Source organism: Kwoniella europaea, chromosome 2 (assembly GCF_036810445.1).
Source record: "Kwoniella europaea PYCC6329 chromosome 2, complete sequence".
Taxonomy (NCBI): Eukaryota; Fungi; Basidiomycota; class Tremellomycetes; order Tremellales; family Cryptococcaceae; genus Kwoniella; species Kwoniella europaea.
The window spans coordinates 2,985,186-3,003,926 of record NC_089488.1 but is presented as its reverse complement, the minus strand read 5'-3'; the positions used below and the strand labels follow the sequence as shown (position 1 = coordinate 3,003,926).

General features: G+C 45.1%; 8 protein-coding genes across 8 annotated transcripts; 4 read left to right on the top strand and 4 right to left on the bottom strand.

Moving 5' to 3' along the window:
* Nucleotides 1–247: 247 nt before the first annotated feature.
* V865_007477 (uncharacterized protein) lies at nucleotides 248–973 on the top strand (the record flags this gene model as incomplete). Its single annotated transcript, XM_066231224.1, has 5 exons — nucleotides 248–329; nucleotides 444–514; nucleotides 581–632; nucleotides 704–781; nucleotides 849–973. The coding sequence occupies 5 exons, from the start codon at nucleotides 248–250 to the stop codon at nucleotides 971–973; spliced, it is 408 nt and encodes a 135-aa protein (XP_066087321.1).
* Nucleotides 974–1,362: 389 nt separating this feature from the next.
* V865_007476 (uncharacterized protein) lies at nucleotides 1,363–2,184 on the bottom strand (the record flags this gene model as incomplete). Its single annotated transcript, XM_066231223.1, has 3 exons — nucleotides 1,363–1,677; nucleotides 1,753–1,902; nucleotides 1,999–2,184. The coding sequence occupies 3 exons, from the start codon at nucleotides 2,182–2,184 to the stop codon at nucleotides 1,363–1,365; spliced, it is 651 nt and encodes a 216-aa protein (XP_066087320.1).
* Nucleotides 2,185–2,718: 534 nt separating this feature from the next.
* V865_007475 (uncharacterized protein) lies at nucleotides 2,719–4,745 on the bottom strand (the record flags this gene model as incomplete). Its single annotated transcript, XM_066231222.1, has 9 exons — nucleotides 2,719–3,082; nucleotides 3,158–3,344; nucleotides 3,404–3,518; nucleotides 3,590–3,732; nucleotides 3,788–3,913; nucleotides 3,982–4,075; nucleotides 4,143–4,354; nucleotides 4,426–4,475; nucleotides 4,549–4,745. The coding sequence occupies 9 exons, from the start codon at nucleotides 4,743–4,745 to the stop codon at nucleotides 2,719–2,721; spliced, it is 1,488 nt and encodes a 495-aa protein (XP_066087319.1).
* A 2,340-nt stretch (nucleotides 4,746–7,085) lies between these two features.
* On the bottom strand, nucleotides 7,086–8,011 carry V865_007474 (uncharacterized protein; the record flags this gene model as incomplete). Its single annotated transcript, XM_066231221.1, has 3 exons — nucleotides 7,086–7,379; nucleotides 7,478–7,633; nucleotides 7,742–8,011. The coding sequence occupies 3 exons, from the start codon at nucleotides 8,009–8,011 to the stop codon at nucleotides 7,086–7,088; spliced, it is 720 nt and encodes a 239-aa protein (XP_066087318.1).
* Nucleotides 8,012–9,326: 1,315 nt separating this feature from the next.
* Nucleotides 9,327–11,062, top strand: V865_007473 (uncharacterized protein; the record flags this gene model as incomplete). The annotated part of the gene is made up of 3 exons (XM_066231220.1): nucleotides 9,327–10,377; nucleotides 10,444–10,894; nucleotides 10,957–11,062. 3 exons carry the CDS (start codon nucleotides 9,327–9,329, stop codon nucleotides 11,060–11,062), a joined length of 1,608 nt encoding a protein of 535 aa, XP_066087317.1.
* A 376-nt stretch (nucleotides 11,063–11,438) lies between these two features.
* V865_007472 (uncharacterized protein) lies at nucleotides 11,439–13,029 on the top strand (the record flags this gene model as incomplete). The annotated part of the gene is made up of 4 exons (XM_066231219.1): nucleotides 11,439–11,842; nucleotides 11,939–12,230; nucleotides 12,320–12,495; nucleotides 12,588–13,029. The coding sequence occupies 4 exons, from the start codon at nucleotides 11,439–11,441 to the stop codon at nucleotides 13,027–13,029; spliced, it is 1,314 nt and encodes a 437-aa protein (XP_066087316.1).
* A 446-nt stretch (nucleotides 13,030–13,475) lies between these two features.
* Nucleotides 13,476–15,374, top strand: V865_007471 (uncharacterized protein; the record flags this gene model as incomplete). The annotated part of the gene is made up of 6 exons (XM_066231218.1): nucleotides 13,476–13,589; nucleotides 13,695–13,875; nucleotides 13,954–14,380; nucleotides 14,462–14,851; nucleotides 14,925–15,132; nucleotides 15,195–15,374. The coding sequence occupies 6 exons, from the start codon at nucleotides 13,476–13,478 to the stop codon at nucleotides 15,372–15,374; spliced, it is 1,500 nt and encodes a 499-aa protein (XP_066087315.1).
* Nucleotides 15,375–15,698: 324 nt separating this feature from the next.
* On the bottom strand, nucleotides 15,699–18,181 carry V865_007470 (uncharacterized protein; the record flags this gene model as incomplete). The annotated part of the gene is made up of 2 exons (XM_066231217.1): nucleotides 15,699–17,205; nucleotides 17,286–18,181. 2 exons carry the CDS (start codon nucleotides 18,179–18,181, stop codon nucleotides 15,699–15,701), a joined length of 2,403 nt encoding a protein of 800 aa, XP_066087314.1.
* Between the last annotated feature and the right edge of the window lie 560 nt (nucleotides 18,182–18,741).

The window sequence follows — 18,741 nt, the reverse complement described above, 5'->3', positions numbered from 1 at the left end:
ACTGGGTTGACGAGTAACGGAGTCTCCGAATAAGGTAATTTGTCCCGGTGTTTGGAAACATAGGCTATGACGTCCAGGCTGCATACCAACCGCCAGCAACGTACCCTGAATTCTCCAAAGGACACAACATAATGGAGCCTTTATATATACTCTGCTTGACCTTTCAAGTACTCCTTTCCATCAAGTTCTCACCTTTGATCAATTTTACCAGCGACCAGGAAAATCAGTCTAATCTTATCTTATCAGTATGCCTCACACCGGATCATGTCTCTGCGGATCTGTTCAGATCAAGGTCGACTCCACTCAAGAGAAGCAAATCGCTTGTCATTGTAAGCTCGTTTTTCTATGGGCCCCATTCTAGTATCATGCGTCAAGAAGAGAAAGCAGTTTGAAGATTTCGGCGATCCGAGCCATAGCTGATCCTGATCATTTTGAACATCTAGGCACCGATTGTCAAAAGACTTCTGGCTCAGCTCATTCCACCAACATTCTCCCTAAAATCTCAGAAGTCGAGGTGAGATCTTCGCGCAAATTGCAATGCCCATAAGCGGTTGTGACATTTATCATCATACCTGTATAGTTCACTGGGGATGTTCGAGAGTATAACTCCAAAGCAGCTAGTGGAAATACCGGTAAGGGATCATATACTTGTCTCTTATCTGCTCCGACACATCCATATTAACTGACGCGTACCTATGATCAGTAACGCGACTCTTCTGTGGTACTTGCGGCTCAGCTCTCGCTCACAAATCCAAGGCTTTTGGTGATGCCATGGCAGTTCGTGAGTTGTCTGACTGCATTGCCAAATTCGTAAAGATAGACACTAATGGACTGTGTCTAATATGTAGAAACCGGAAACCTCCCTGATTTCCGAACGATTCCTTTCGCCGCTGAGCTGTTTGTCAAAGACAGATGGACAGGTCTTCCCCCTATTCCTGAGGCCGACCAAGCTCAAACCATGCCTGATGCTTAGATTGGGGAGAATGGTCGAGAGCGATAAGTTATGTGAAGTTGTGCTGTGGGACGAGATAATCGAACAAGTGAATGAAAGTGAAACAAGATAAATTGAAGCTCAGTGATCTTGGGAGACCTTGGCAATCCTCATGAGCGTCGGGACATGAGTATCTCGTTGCATATGGTGTTCGGTAACACGATTACGAAAAGTGTCCTAATCTGAGAGTTTGTGCCGGCATGACCAACTTTGGGGATATACAAGCTGCTACCGCCTGAGTTTGCTTGAGAGGACCGGTCGTATTGATGGTCCGTATTACCTGTTGACCTCCTTTTAAAGCCTAATTATAGTCAAATGAAGACTCAGCTGTCCATTGAACCTTTCGATCTCGTGTGCCTTTTGGATATCACTCACTCTTCCACATAGTATCGAATCCGTTGGAACCAATGGACTTTACCGAACCCACAGCCAACAGCGTCATTGTAAGTCTCGATTCTATGGTCAAAGCACTGACAGAGATAGTTGTATTCTTGCATTGCATCGTCATATCGAGGCGTTGCAGCTGTGTAGATGTACGTGCCAGGGTAATCGATTGGACGCGGTGGATAACCACATCCTCCTATGCAGCCCAAGATCGTGGGAGCTGAGAAGGTTAAGTACGGTGTTTGACCAAGTAAATCATTGGTACACCATTCGGAATCATAATCTGCTTGAAGATCATCGAGCTTATTTTCAAGTTTCACAGTCAGTGGTACAGATAGACTGGCTGAGGTGGCAAATAGGAGAGATACAGTACTTACCCTAGCAAGCGTTCCTGACCAACACCCATCGATGTTAGTTGTTGCGTTGCCAACTTGATCAGCTGGAACTTCCTGCTCTAAGGAGCAATAGCATAATCCAGATGAAGTTTGCCAGTAAGCGAGATTGTGATTATCGGCATTGCAGTTGTACTATTCGATCGGCTCGATCAGCCAGTATACTCATCGTGCCAAGTCGTCATGGGAAGGACAGGGAGAGAGTAGGAAGAACAAGTCCAGGTTGCTTACGCGACAATACCAGACATCACTCTCCGGTCTGAGGACACCGACGGAATCAGGATCGTGGGAGACATAATCAAACCATTCTGCAGTAGCGCAGGTCAATCTTTCAGGGCTGTACTGTGTGCCGTTGAATCGATCTTGGGCAAGAACATTTCCCAAACAAAGCGAGAGAGTAATAACAACCGCGAGCATGACGTACACAGAGTTTGAGGGGAGGCAGCCAGGATTCAAGTGTTGTGAATGGACCGATGGGTATTATATACAGTATACATATCTCGTTGTGGTGGATAGACAATCATGCTAAATATACAGCTAAGCAGCTGAGAGACTGATGTTTGCCGTTCCTCGGGTCCCTTGGATCTGATGATAGGAGCAAGATCGCAAAGCTGATCTGCCATCACGAAGCCTTATTGCCGAGGCTTGGCATACCGGATGACCGCTTGTTAATCAAGTCTATTCCATCTGCGAAAAGCAGTGCTTTTGGCCTAAGATCGAGTGCAGATCCATCAGCAACTGCATAAAATGGTATGATCATCGATCCAACTACAAAGCAGATCATTCATTCAAGTCACAGTCCAATCACGAGACTGTCATACAAATTTCAGACATTCAGACTCCGAACACAATGACTCCCTCCATTTAGCCACACCTTCCAGCATCTGCGTTCCGTCGATCTCCTAATTCGTGGGTCAGTCACAACCATACTTACACCTCATGTCCACGTTTCTACGAGGTTGCTTGTTCCATTTGCTCTCGTGCGTATACCACCTGTCCATCGGCGACATCATCATTGTCCGCTGGTTTTTCGGGGATGAGCTTGATCAAAGCCGTCATACAAGGTAAGGTCAAAGCGAAGATCGCACAAAGTACGTATAAAGGAATCCTCTTATCTCCCGTATTGGCATTGATGGCGTACGAGACAGCTTGACCAGCAGTTTCAAACGCTCTAAATAGACCACCGGTTCTTGAAGAGGATTTGACATCGGTTGAAAATGTTCCGAGAATCCAGTAGATGGACAGTTGAGTCCAGTAACCGGTTGTGAAGATTATCAGGTATGGCAGGTAAGCTTCAGCCCATCGTCGACCATGTCTAAAAGTGAGCGACATCAAACGATTATCAGCATCGGAAATCCATGCTATTATGAATTGGGATCAAATGACTCACGTTTGATAATCAAACGCTATGGTACCCTCTTTGGCGAATTTACCATATTCTATACCAGTCCAGATCATACATGCCGCTTGAGGGATGGCCCACATGGCAAATGCTACCCATCCTTTTGTCTTTTGGCTCCATCGCTTGTTATCGAGCATAGCACCGTACGCCATGACCATTGGGATGACGATAGTGGCTGAAATTAAGGATTCAGCTTCGTCTGATACGGGAGACTAGGTGAAAGTCATGACTCACGGACGATCAAGGACGACAAAGCTCTAGCCCGGACCGAAAAGTGCAATGAAAGGTATGTTCCGTAGACACCGCCGTAGAAGAATGAGTAGAAGGCAGGTAGGAAGACCAGCCAGGTCTGCGAGAGGTCGATATATCAGTCATTACATCATTTTTTCTGGTCCCTTGTAACCATGAGCTCAGACTGACCCTTTTGTTCTGTGCGTGTTTGATCAGAGCACCAAACTCCTCTTTCCAGGACAGATCCTTTGAGTAAGGGACTTTGGTGCCATCGCTTCTTCTCACTTTCGAGGTTTTCGATAACAAGAACGCCCAGACCACACCAGTGCACTCTGAACATACGCAGAGTTAGCTCGAATCACTATGTACAATAAAGATCGTACTCACCGAAACCAATGAAGATCAGATACGTTGACCAGGCAATACCTCCAGCTGAAGATTGTGTGTTGTTGGTGGAAAAGTTGATAGCGCCACCCATGACACTTCCCGAATTACGCATCGCCGACCAGATACCTATGAGTTAGTCAGTTTATTGAGCGTGACACTCATGAGTTGCGCAGGGGGAGAAGCCAGACACTGACCTAGATAACGACCTCTTTCGTGTACATGAGGATATGAAAGCATCGCAGTTGTTTCACCGACATACAAGAACCCTGCGGTGAGACCTCCAAGTACCTTCAGAATACTTGTCAGCACGACGATGAGAGTTTATGCATGTATACCTCGTAGCATCCGGACTCACCCTACTGAACAAGAGATACCAATCTACATCAAATTTCGCACTGACATAGTAACCGGAACCAGCAAGAGGGAAGGTGACAGCAGCGATCATACATGACCATTTTATACCAAATTTATTGATCAATGGACCACCGAAGAGCGTCATAACACACGACATTGCATATTGTAATGCTGTTGCCAGATTTGCTAAGTAAGGCGTAGACAGACCACCACCTGCATGTCGTAGATTCGTCAACATACCGATCGAACACAGGGAACGACTTTTATGTTGCAAGATGACTTACCTCCAAGATTGGTTATAGCATCTGACATAGCGGGACCGACGAAAGATAAGCTACCGTATGAAGTCACGATTTCATGTCAGCGAGGAATAATCCGTAATTGTTGTGGGCAATGGATAGACTTACGCTCCGAACATGATCATCTGGAATAAGGTACCTCTAAATAATCTAGTAAGCTTAGAGGCGTTTAGGTATGCCTGATCAATCTCGGACTCTTCAGCCGGGATAGTCGTCGGATCGTAATCGTAATCGGCATCTTTGATATCGACATTCGCAGATGCGACTTTATCGTCTTCCTTCACCATGTCTTCCCGTGATAACATTCTGTATACTGTGCGATGGGATTATATCTTCCTCAGTCATGGTGCGCACACTGAAATGAGGGTCATTCTTATATGTTTCCTGCTGAGTAGCTTGAGGTAGGCCGATATCTCGTGACCATTGCCGCATTGATAAGAGATTCGGAAAAGACCGAAATTACCGTCGCTTGGTTGATTTCGAAGCTCCATTCTCTCTTGATTGTGCATCACGTGAAGCTAATTGACCTACAAAGCCGTCGCTTGAAGCAGTCAGGTGATAAGAATGTGTCTGACCAAAGGGAACTAGTAGCGTATAAGGGGAAACGCCTCTTTAAGGTACTAGTGCGTATCGGTGTTCACGAATGAGCTGTGGGGGGCTGATGCGAGTACCCCATGGAATAGACAGAACACTTTGAGTAAGATCGAATCCAGGTCTCCCGTGCGATACGGAATCCAATACATGACAGGACTTTCATGAACCTTATGTACTAGGTGGGATATAGAGGGCATCGAAGCGTCGGATGGAGAAGATATGGGAACGAAAAGCCACATGGAAATGCCTGATCACAATCAGCTGCTGTAATTGAGATAAGGAAAGAGTGTCCGCACATGATACCCTTGTAACGTAGTACTGGTGAGATAGGTGAAACGACATGGAATACAAGGAAACAAATGACGAAAGAAATGTTGAATAATTCATTCTATACAATCGTGCGTACGCGTGCAGTATCCAACCCGAATTATACACTCAGGAATCTACCGTACTGGTGTAAAATTTCATACCCGCATTTACTGTGTGTCTTAACCTGATAGACCTCAACACATTGACACTCGTAATCGTATAAGAAATAGTCTGGTTCAAGTTGTGTGAGTGTAGGACGAACGATCGTGAATACACTTTGCCTTTCTTCTGTCGGGTCGCCGCACGAGGCGATACAGTCTTCTACTTTGTCTGCTGTGGAATTGCGGTATGAGATTTCTGTCAGGTTGGCGATACACGGGTACGTAGAGAAGTTAGAATTAAGTCGAGTGAACTTGAAAGTGCAAAGATGAATGGTCAGCTTGATTGAGGGATGAAAGATGGATGATGAACTCACTCTAGCGAAAGTATCTTTGTTGAACTGAGGAGGTTGCAGATTTGTTTCATTGACATTGTGGGCAAAAGTATATTCGTTCGAACAGAGGCATTGCTTAGCCTGCCCATGCCAGTAGGTATAGGAGTAATCGGACTCCCAACACGATCTCTATGGAGCATTTCAGCTGAACTTCGAGCTTTCACCAAGTCAAGATAGAACAGTGCTTAGCGATAGAGGGTGGAGGGGCAGGTCGTATGTATGACAGTACGTCCATCCATCTACTCACATTACACTCTTCAAGGAATATATCCGGGATTAGCATCTGAGGTAATCTACCCTGTGCAAGTTCATGCTAAAAGAGCTTGGAACCAGGATTCTTTGACCCATACCAATCGTTCAGGGTGAAAGTGAAGATCGGATTCGGTCCATTGGGCAGTAGTGTGTTTGAGCAGTGGACTGAAGAGTGGGAAAGCGGAGATTGTGGCAAGTCTCATGTTGATCTATAGAAACTATGTTGAGGTTTGAAGAAAGATTGATGGAAGTAGCGACACAAATCAGTGTATGGTGGCGACTGAGCAAGTGGGCTGGATTTCTGTACCAGGTGCTCATTGCAACCAGGATATGACACAGCCATTGATGATTAATTCGATTGATCTGCCGCTATGCATAAAGGTCGCCTCGTAAGTACACCATGGATTGATCAACAGCATGTCACGGGGAACATGACATGAACGATTTATCAAACAAGACTGTCTGTTACAAGATCCTGATGCACATACGTACATCCCCGATAACCTCCACTGTCCTCGAGGCTTGTTTGACGCCGATCAAGGGCTGGAATATCTCGCATACTGATCCCAGACTTGATACCCACAAGTACTGTCGGAAAAGCAGAAGACTGGGTTATCTCATAGCAATTGTTATCTGAAACGGATCAAAGGTTGTTTTTAAATGAGGCTCCTGCGGTGAGAGATCATTGGTATATATATATGTTGTCCCAGAAGGATGACGATAATCAGCTGTTCTGAGGTCATATAAGGTGGAGCGAAGTGACTTTAATTAGTTCGGTTCCTACCAAGGACAGATCAGCGAAAAGTACACAAAGCACTCTGCTGAGGTCAGGTGAGCTATGTCGTCAACACGATATTGGGTGCCAGACGTTGTTAAACATTCCTGTTGCTATTTCTTGACATGAGACAAGTAGATAACATGGAGTTATGTGGGACATACAACTATCAATGTAATATAATACCAAACAAAACTACTCAATCGATCCAATAACTATGTTCTACGACGATTCACCGCCTCCTTGAACCCAACTAACATATTTCAAATTCCTAAAGTAAGCTTGCCAAATTCCCAGCCCACATTGTCGACCTATCACACCTTCTGTCGGTTCTTCATAACATGCGCATAACCATCCATCACCTTCCACTCGAGGGATCATAGCGACACTTCCATCCCGGGGTTGACAGCTGTTGACGCATTCTATCGGATCCGAAACGATTTCGCTGCGATACGGTGTGGACCAGAGGGAGGAGTAACAACCGTGAAAGATCCAAGGGAGATTTAAGTAATCGATCTGAATAAGTTATTTCATCAGCGAAGATGACAGTGCGATCTCCTCCAGATTTTAAAAGCCGAAGGTAGATGGAAAGAGTGATATACCGTCATACTCACGGACACATCATCCCATCCACCACAATTACCTTCATCGTCCATCCCGCCCACCACCCATTCAATCATCGGATGTTGTTCTTTAGGTGCGCAGTAACAAGACTTTGCATGTTCCGAGAAATAGGCAAGACCGAAAGGTTGATCAACGCGGCAGAGTGTCTTTACGATCACGTCAGCTCTGATTACGATACCTATCTGATATGACCATACAGTATCAAGCGAGGAAGTGGTAGGGTAGAAGGTGAAGAATTAGAGGGATGAACTCACTATACACCCATCCCTTGATGGCAGATATACCCCTTGAACTCCATTTTCCTGTAACAGTTCTTGAAACCCACCAAATGAGATGCAACCAATGAACCGTACATGCTCCGGATTGGGGATGCTTATATCATCGGTGGCTTTTGGGTTGAATAGATCACCGTCCAGTGAAGTATTGGAGGGATAAGGATTGTAGGGGTCTTGAATGAAGCCGAGGACTCGTGGTGATATCGATAAGATGCAGTGGACGATCAAATTGAGTGGCAAGAAGATCATCCTGATTATATTCGCTTCTCGCGTATCGAAGGTATTGAGTAGGTCGCTGTGAGTGTTTGTGTTTGTATGCACAGAGCTATATGATGGTGTGTGAGTAAGGAAAGAGATCACAATCAGAGTTAATAGTTATGAATCAGAACGATAATCATGCAAAGTCGAGTGAATACCATTCGGTCGAGAAATCAATATCGGGGGCATTGCGCACGGACATCCTCCGTTACACCATTAGTAACCCATTACATTTCTACGAATCACCAGAATCAACTGATTTCAGTACAGTATCGACTATATACCCACCACAACGGAGTGTCGATGCGATGTGTGACTTGAATGTTGGCCAATCCGAATACCTCACCTGATGCCATGTCTTTCGGACAGTAACATATTGCGTGGACAATACCAATCTTGACATTGAGCTCGACTTTCTCGCTTAATTCTCACGATGGACGGTCAAAGGAGGGTATGATTGAGTGTAGCGTATTTTTCGGTCTGCCCTGCTTTGCGCATCAGTGTGCTTAGACAATTGATCGTCAAGATCTGATATCATCGACTTCTCACTCACGAACGTTCATCAAGTATCACTCGGATCATATTCGAATTCCAGTCCTAAGACGAATCATTCAAAGCAGGCTCTTGCCTATTCTTATTCATACTTATTGTTGTGATAGCAGGGAGTAGGTGCCACAAATGCGATAATGCCGCTGAGCGCACTAAAAGAAAGGAACAATCATGACGCATGGGCTATTATTTACCCTATTTACAAAAATTGTAATCCTTCTCCCATTACCCTTGGTGCAGTGCCAGTCTGAAAATGTAATCCAAACTACCTCCATCACTACGTTCAATGGGAATTTGGTAGTGGGCAATTGGGACTTGTCGAAAATCATCATCTTTGTTTTCCTTTCTCTTTCCCTTTCTCTCTCTCAATCGACAAAAAAGGCCATACATACCTTGGTAAACTTGTTAACGAAGCGTCCACCAACGCTCTCCTTAGCATAGCCGTCGTCACCACCCTCTCTCGCGTACACGTGTGACCCCGACACGTTGCACCCTGACTGTGAGTACAACATACATCTCTTGGGAAAAGGAGGTCGGAAGATGAGGACGGTTCTTTCGGGGGCGTAGATGAACATCTCAATGGATACAAGAGCAGAAGCTGACTTTCTTTTGATTTGTTAGGTGGCAAATATACCCTCTGGGACGACGGACGACCAATAAAATCATCCGCCATCTTCCCCCAAAAATCCCTCATCGCCACCCCCCTCTTTCCGCTCGCATTCGCCTGTACTTAGAACAGAAGATACGAATAGTAAAAATGGCCGCCACCACCGTCAAAGGTTACATGACCCCGACTGAGGTCGCTATCTCCCAAGAACAAACCACTTGGGCGGAACAACAAGCACTTCCAACTCCAACTTCAGTCAATGACTTGGTGAAAGTCGTTGACCCTACAGCTAGATTACCTTATTTGGCTAGCAGGAACCTGCCCACCCCACCTACGACCGCTCCTTCGGTATGCTCAGGATACGACGAAGAACATCCAGCATTGTCATCTACGATCCACGAGAAATCCGTTCACGCGTTGATACAACAAATCATCTCGTCAAGAGTTCAACAATCGGATGATGATGAATCAGCTTTCTTCGCATGTGATCTTTCAGCAATCTATCAATCTTACTTAGAATGGAAGAACTCGCCTATCGGCAAACGAGTAGAAATTTTCTATGCGACCAAGTGTAACCCTTCACCTCAAGTTTTACACCTACTTTCACTCTTGGGAACCTCCTTCGACTGTGCCTCCATGTCGGAGATCAACGCTGTGTTGTCACTCCCATCTGCTCCTTCTCCCGATAGAATTATCTTCGCCAACCCTTGTAAACCCGCATCATTCATCAAGAATGCCGCTGTCAAGGGAGTCGAGATGATGACTTTCGATAATGCCGATGAACTCTACAAGATCAAGAAGCTTTATCCTACTGCTAAACTAGTCTTGAGAATCCTTACAGACGATTCCAAGTCTTTGTGCAGATTGGGTTTGAAATTTGGTGCGCCTTTATCAACTTGTCCAGGATTATTAGCATTGGCCAAAAAATTGGATCTGAACGTTGTTGGGGTTTCTTTTCATGTCGGTTCAGGATGTAAAGATCCGATGCAATTTGCCGATGCGGTATGGAGAGCTAGAAAAGTCTTCGATATGGGTAAATTAGCGGGATACGATTTCACGTTACTTGATATCGGTGGTGGTTTTGAAAGAGAAACTTTCCCAGAGATGACTCAGGTGTTAAAGGATAGTTTCGACTTGTACTTCCCTGAAGAAAGTGGAGTCAGAATCATCGCTGAACCTGGAAGATTCATGGTTTCAAGTGGTAAGTCCCATGATTTGAAGCGTAACCATTATGGGAAGGTTTTGACTGACATTCATTCTCCATCAGCCTTCACCCTTGCCACTTCCATCATCGCCTCTAGACGAGCTCAACAACCTATCGCCGGTGCCCCTGCGCCAGCTGAAGAACAAGAAGAAGAGGAGAAGACTGAAGGTGCCGCCGATGTGATGTATTACATCAACGATGGTGTCTACGGTTCTTTCAACTGTATCATGTTCGATCACCAGATCGTTCATCCCCATCCTCTTACCATCGGTGGTGATCTCACTTCTACCGCACCACCTTTCCCGCCTTTGCCCAACGTCGCTGTCGATGTCGATCTACCAGTTCAAATGGGATATACCAACACGGAGAAAGCGAGCGTGTGGGGACCCACGTGCGATTCTATCGATTGCGTAAGGCAGTTGGTCGATATGCCTAAGGGGATGGAAGTGGGAGATTGGGTAGGATGGACCGAAATGGGTGCTTATACTTTATGTGCAGCAAGTACTTTTAATGGGTAAATCTGGTCTATCACGTTAATGGCAAAGGATGATAGCTGATGATGGTAATGATGAATAGTTTCGATCGTTCACCTGTTCATTGGACTACAGGCGATCAATCCAAATCAGAATCAAAATTCGTTAAAAGGGTATTGGAAGAATTCAATTCTACTTCCCTTCGTTGACATCGACTACTCCCCCATATCAAATGAAAAAGGATGTAGTTAACGATCAATGTAACGAATAAATAAAAGAGATTGTGGAAATCTCATATATTAAAAGTCTTTCTTGTATATACATTTTTGTAAACATACCGGCACCATACCATTTATACTCATTCATATGTGTCACGGATGGACAACAAATGCAATCCTATTCTGAACAGACCATGATCATAATCCGTCATTGTTACCTCTTCATCAGTGCAAAGTTTGACCAGAGTTGGGAAAGTGGAGGTTGACCATGCAGGTTGCAAAGAATCCAAGTCATCCAAAACGCACATATGACTTTTCTCTTTCTTTAACAATCTACCGGCCTCATCAAAGTATGACTCAAGATGCAATGACCACCTTAGCGTCCTCTACACCTACGCCTATCTTGAAGGTGACTCAGTCGCCCACACTCCTCATCATCATACTAGGTACTTCCATTCGACTCATCCACATCTCCCTGCTTTACATTCTATCTAAACTCATAACACCCTTCGATTCGTCTCAGTTTCTACTCTCCCCCGATAATTTACCGGGTCTACGATGGGATGCTATTCACTTCGCTTCGATAGGTCAGAATGGGTACGAGTTTGAGCAGCAATTGGCTTTTCAGCCTCTTCTGATGGGGCTATTGCGGTTGTTGGGTCAAAGCGTAGCTTGCATCACAGGGCGAGAAATGGAAGTCGAGGATATCATTTGGAGTGGTGTGGGAGTTAGTGCTGTAGCATGGGTAGGAGCCAGTGTTATACTGTACAAGTGAGCTTGATGCATCAAAACAGAATCCCTCTTTGCGCAAATTTCCAGCTAAAGCAAGATGCTGACCCCCCTTGCTGCTGCATATTGGTTGTAAAGGCTTACAGTCCACCTGTATAACCCTACCTCCGCCCTGCTCACTACGATACTATATATGATCCCGCCTACACCAGTACCTTCTTTACCATATACTGAGCCTTTGTACGCATTCACAACGTTCCTAGGGGCATATCTGTTGATAGTCAAACGACAATATCTGTTGTCGGGGCTGATATTTGCTTGCTCGACGGGTTTAAGAGCTACGGGGATATTCAATATCTTGATTCTAGGTGGAGTAGGATTGTCGGAAGGACTCTCGGTGGATCGAATAACACTCAAGGTCTTATTCAGAGTGAGTACACTGACTAGTCGACCTATGTACCTGTCTGTCAATCCGGATGCTATATCACAGTGACAAGCTGACATACCTGTCTCGTGTAGAGGTTGCTCACTCGACCATACAAGCTCGTCATACCAGGTGTATTGACCGTATCACCCTTTTTGATATTTCAGTGGTACGCGTACCAGTCATTTTGCCATCGGGATGAGGAGCCGAGAAGACCATGGTGCGAAAGTCGACTACCATTCGTTTATGGGTTTGTTCAGAAGGAGTATTGGTGAGTAGAACATCACGTTTAAACCAGCTTCAGACCTAGGTAATCAATATGTCATCCGTTAGCAGCTGATTTGTTCTGCTTCACTCCATCAGGAATATAGGTTTCCTCAACTATTGGACTATCCCAAACATCCCAAACATTTTATTACCCCTACCTATATTCCTCACATCGGTCCTGGGAATTAAGAAGATCGTCCTCTCCTGTCATACAGCTCAAAGAAGGCACCACGCTCGATCCGAAATACTGGTCTTATATATACATCATACCTTGATGATGTTACTTTTACTGTTCAACTCGCATACTCAGATATTACTAAGGACTTGTATGACCGATCCTGTAATTTGGTGGAACATAGCTGGATTAGCTGTCAACTGGGAAAACAAAGAGAACGAAAGTAGTCAGGATAGAAGGAAAATAATAGGTGAACGAGGGTATATCAGGTTGACTAGAATAGGTAAATACTGGATTGGATGGTGTGTTATCTGGAGTACAGTTTCAACGATACTTTGGGTAGGACATTATCCACCTGCATAAGGATAGATATACTAGATACTATATACGAATATGTCTGATCATCGATGGTGCTCGATGAATATTCCCATATAAACAGAGAAACATGTAGCTTTGCAATCTGTGATTCTTAGGGGGTCTGCGTATGCTGTTTCCGGACTGTCGTGTACTGGAGAACCTTCATACAACAAGAGAAACATATAGGTTTGCAATCCATTGCTTTGCTGGGTGATCCTATGCTGTTCTCGACAAGACATGAGCCAGTGCGACTTCTACATCCGACGGAAGTATGTCCTATTGATGTTTTCGTGTTTTGGATGTTCAGAGATTCGAACCAAATTTCCAAAACTCAATCTCACTCGTAGATGCATCCATCAATCAGTGCTCTGTCCATTGTCACAGCCAGCTGAAGCCTTCGCGACAACACTCATACTACCCGTTCATTCCGAAATACCGCTGGACACCACACGATGAAAGCCCCGAAGAGGACACCATGGTCATCACGATCAGAGCTTGAAGAGCTGTACGAGATGCTGTTCGCACCTAATGCGGATGTCCATTCCAGGCGTAGAGGACTAGCCAGAGTGAGTAAAACATGATCAAAACTACTATAGCCCTGTTGCATTCATTTATATGGTCCATCTCGCTGTTGGTAGCCATATCTCGCTAATTATCCTTCAAATATGTAGATGAGCATATACATATCTTCCCCCTCTTGTCCCACTTTCATTCACCTCTTACATTCCTTGGTATCCGTCGAACTGTTACCTTACCCACCACAAGGCGTGGAAGAATCTCAGAGATCGAGGATGATGATTGGTATGGCTATTGTGCGATTTATCAACGGTTTAGTTGATCCTCTACAGAATGGTAAGTCTGTTATCTCACTAGGATGTAGCATCCTATTTGTATAAAGATCCCTAAAACTATACTGACACACTCCTATAGGTCCCTACGCCCGTCCGATATCCCATCTCGCCTCATCACTCTCCATTCCCCCATCTCTAATTGCCCTAAGACACCGAGCAACCCATGAGGATCTTCCTCCTTTGGCTCTTTTACACCAGTCTCTCCTATCTTGCATATCATACTTACATTACTACTCTTTTCTCCCTCTTCTATCTTCATCTTCGACATCAGCATCTCTTCCACCGGGAGTACTAGAACGGATGAAAGAGGATGAACGAAGAGTAGAAGGGTTGATCAAGAGATGGAAGAAAGTTATCAAATTCAGATTGAGGGAGAAAGAAGTAAGGGAACAAGATCAATCTGCGCTGGAATTGAACAAGATCAAAGGATCGTTACAGAATCATGATTTGAGGTTAATAGTGAATGTATTGATTGGTGAAGGGGGATTGGTACCTTCGTCTATACAGTGGGTCTTAATCCTTTCTAGAGACACTTATAAACAGAAAGAGTCAGCTAAATGAACCGTTGTTCTTCTTAAATTTCACAGGAAAAGAGCGCCTCTCACATCTATAACACCAACAACACCACTACTGAAAATTTGGTTACCCCTTCTTCAACATTTACAACAGACTTCTCATCCAGATTTACCTTCTCAGCTATCTTCGAAAATACTAGATATCCTCTTGAATCCCAATTCTCATGATCCGAATCAGGGACAAGTTAATGGCTATACTGGTCATAGGAGTGAGGTCGATGTCAACGCGAAAGAGAAGCAGAATGATCAACGGAGTTTCAGATGGAACTTGGCCATATGGTTCATTTGGTTATGGAAAAATGAAGAGGAAGGTGAAGAAGCATTGCGGTTGCTGGAAGAAGAGAAAAATGAATTAGTCAAGAGGTTGTTAGCTTCGATGTTGGAATTACATGATGATATAGTGTGAGTCTGTTCAGTGAAAAATTGAGATACGGTTTCATCTGGACTGACTGACTGATTTTGTGACAAAACGTAGTGTACGTCGTTTGTTCAAGTTACTTTCGGACAATGGAATCCACTCAAATATCAATGGGATGGACGATTTCTTACCTGAGCTTGAAATGGAAGAGGAAGAAGATGGTCTGAAAGGATTAGAGATAGGAATGGACTTGAATGACAACAACCCGTCGATGGACGATGCAAATATAGAAAAGATGGAAGAAAGGTTGACCGAATTCAAGAGTGTAAGTTCACATTTGCTCTTTTCAATCTGCATATCATATTCTGACTTAGATATTATACACAGATACTTGAAATGCGAAGAAGAACTGCAGCTTCAACGGTTACGAGACCCGATGTCAATACATCGATGACGGACAAGGATTCTTCGACTCCATTGTCGACATTGCCCGCAGGATGGCGTAAATTATCGTATCAGGAATGGAAACCTTGCCCAATAGGTCTGAGCGGTATTCATGATCGATAACTATCCTATGCATGGTATGAATGTATTTCCTGGATATGATACAAAATATAAGTACAAGTACAAGTAAAGCTACATTTGATGATAATGATGAAGATGATGTTCTAATCTGTCTAAAATAGATAGGTACTGTACAAAGACCTGTTCTTTAAATCCGATCTTTAAAGATGAGTCGTGCCCATTAAACCATTCCCAAACCCACCTCCATCCCCATATCCGATATTGATGAATCGTTGTATTATTCGTGAGAGAGCAGGCCTTGATATGATGATCACTCGGTCCAACATTCCTTAAATTACTTCTTCCTGCTTATCCAATTCGACTTAGTCAACAATTGACCAAATTCTCCACTTCCCTCTCACTAGGAGCGTACCCATCATCCTCATCCTCATCCTGATCATCTTTGTTTTGTCTTTCCTCGCTTCCTTTCATTCTGACCGTACTGTTATCCTTCACATTACTTCTGGACCTGACCCACCCATCTTTCCTACATTTCTCACACCTAACCCAAATTCTACCACCCTGACCATCTCTATCATGTAATCTTCCACAAGATCGTTCAGATAGTTCTATGCATTTCCTATGCCATTTGTGTTGACACGCCAACAAAACAAATTTTCCACTCCCATCTTTCTGCTCTTCTTGTTTTTGTTCATCTGTAAGAGGAGGTTGTAAGGTTGAATAAATCGACAGCATCTCTTTATCCCCTTCTTCACCTTCTTCTTCCTCATCGGGTATCATATTCACATCTTCGTCGTCCTCCGTCGTAGGCGGAGCATAGATACATTCCACTGCATCACATCTCCATCCGAGACTTTTCTCTCTTTCTTCAGTCCATGATTCGAGCGATTGAGGAACGAATGGTGCTGATGCTGGGGATGACCCAGCTGCATTTTGAGTAGCAGGGGTACCGCCTTGACCTTGACCTGGAAGACTGGGATGAAGACCCAGAAACCCTGGTGGCATGGTGGGAAAGAGGAACGGAGGTAAAGGTAGGTTTCCTAGACCCAATCCTCCTGGAGGTGGTAGACTGCCAGGACCTGGTGCAGGGGAAGGCGAGGTCCTTCGGATTATAGTAATGTGAGGCCGACGCTCCGGTCTGGGTCTATCCCCTTCGGTGGAAGTGTTGGCGTTCGTCGAAGCAGCAGGTGAAGGCACCGAAGGGGTTGCGTTCAACTGAGAAGAGGATGGAGGGGGTACAGATGCCGATGCGATGTGTGGAACAGGATTGACCAAAGGGGGTAAGTCGGGTGCAGGAGTGGGACTGGATCTACTACCCATTGGAAGTGGAGACGAGAAGAATGTAGGAACATCAAAGACAGATCCAGAACCAGGAGTCGAAGGAGCAGGTTGAGCTGATTCTGGATTGATAGTTCCGCTTCCACGGTTTTCAGCCGCAGGTTGCTGTTCTGACGTAGCTGAATTCGCAGATTGCGCCGTGGAGTTACTAAATTGGATATCAGGACGAGGAGGCATACCAGGTAAATTGAGTCCGGGAGGTGGCGATCCAGAAAAGATAAATGTGATTGATGGTCTGTTATCCTCTTCTGGTAAACCACTTCCAGAAATTCCAACCGAGGGGAACAACCCTGGTCCTAAAGTTGGGATAAACGGATTTGGATGTGTATTTCCTCCAGCGGTACGATCCTGCGCGGCATTACCTTCAGTCGTAGCTGTATTTTCTGTGGCTGTGGGTGCATTCGCTGGGCGATCTCTAGCGTATGGATGGGGTGATCGTCGGCCTGAGCCTGTTTGACTCGGTCTGGTGGTATTCGTATGGGTAGTTGGGGAGTTGAGCGTTTGGAGAGGATCTAGATCAAGTCGGCAGGAGGGACTGAATCCAATAAGGGTAAAGTTCACAGTCACCATTAGCCCCAGATAATTACAGAATTGAAGATAAAAATGATGACTCACCAAGTGTGTTTAGTCGTAAACCAAGGTTGTAAACACTTTTCATGAAACAGATGATTACACGGTAACGCTTTTACACCAGTGCTGTTAGTCTGCTCCTTTAGGTCTTCCTTTTGCTCTTCAGCATTTCCATCAACTTTCATCTCACCCGAATCCTCCTTCTGTCTTCCCTTGTCCTGTCCATCTTCTTCTTCAGTATTCAACCCTTCCAAGCATACCCCACATTTCCAACCTTTCTCTTCGGGCAGAACATCTGTCTCCTGTGCTGCTACGATCCTGTCCACCCTCATCAACAATCTCCTTCCGACGGTTGGCAGAGACCTTAACAGCTCAGCTGCTTTCTCCGGGTTGGGCTGGGGTTCCGTTCGTAAGGGTAAGAAGAAGTTAAGGAATGGAGGAAAGATCCATGGTGGTGCTTGAGGAAGGGTCGTCCGCTGCTGCTGCTGCTGCTGCTGTGATTGGGCCTGACCACCGGATCCCTCTCCACTAGAGGTGCCTTCGGGAGGATTTGTAGAAGTGTTTCCTCCCGGTGCATCACTGGGATTTGTTGAGGGAGCGGGAGCAGGAGCAGGAGCAGGTCCATCGTCAGGACGTATGGTGAACGTCCAAAAGAACGACGAGGCTGCCGAAGATCCTGTATGACCGTTGTTCCTTTCGCCGATTGGTTGAGCACCACTTCCTTCCGCTGAATGCTGTTGGTTCTGATTCTCATTCTGATTCTGATCCGGACCGTCTGCAGCTCCAGGTGTCGGGCGGGGTATACTTATGGAGAATGATATGGAGGGAAGAGGCGAGTTACGTGATTGTGTCCGATCATTATTCTGAGTTTGATTTGCCTCTGCAGAAGGGAGGGATTGATCATTGTGATTGTCGTTGTTGTTAGGTGGCGGTGATGACATGTTGATGTCTCGGAGTATCGTTGTGATCAGGTAAAATCTCCTACAATGGGATCATGCGTCCCGACCACTAGTATGATTACGATCAGTCACTGTCGTCGGATGTGAGGAGATTATCAACTTGGGCTATGTCGTCGAGTATAAGTATAGTATCGAGGGGAAGAGATGATGGCGTATGATGACAAAGGTTATGGTTACGAATGGTGCTTTCTAGACTTGCACTCCGTTGATTACGTTATCCCATTTCAGATGATATAATCCGATCAGACCTCCACTCAAAAACCTGAAACGTACCAGCACAAGGTGGGGATGATTGATCGTTTGTTGGCAGCCTGTTCCATGTTGCCTTCCGTTGATATCATGCTTTATCGGTACCGACGACAGGATGGTGATGTCGGCAGCTGAGCATGGTTAGTATGGCGAACACTTTTTCCGATGAATGCATATAGCCTCGAGTAAGACTACATCAAAACCGTATAATGTGCGGATATAGCTTTCGGTGAACGGCGTGCACCGAACCCCGCCCGATTACCAGCTTGCGATTTCATCAGAACCATCAGAAT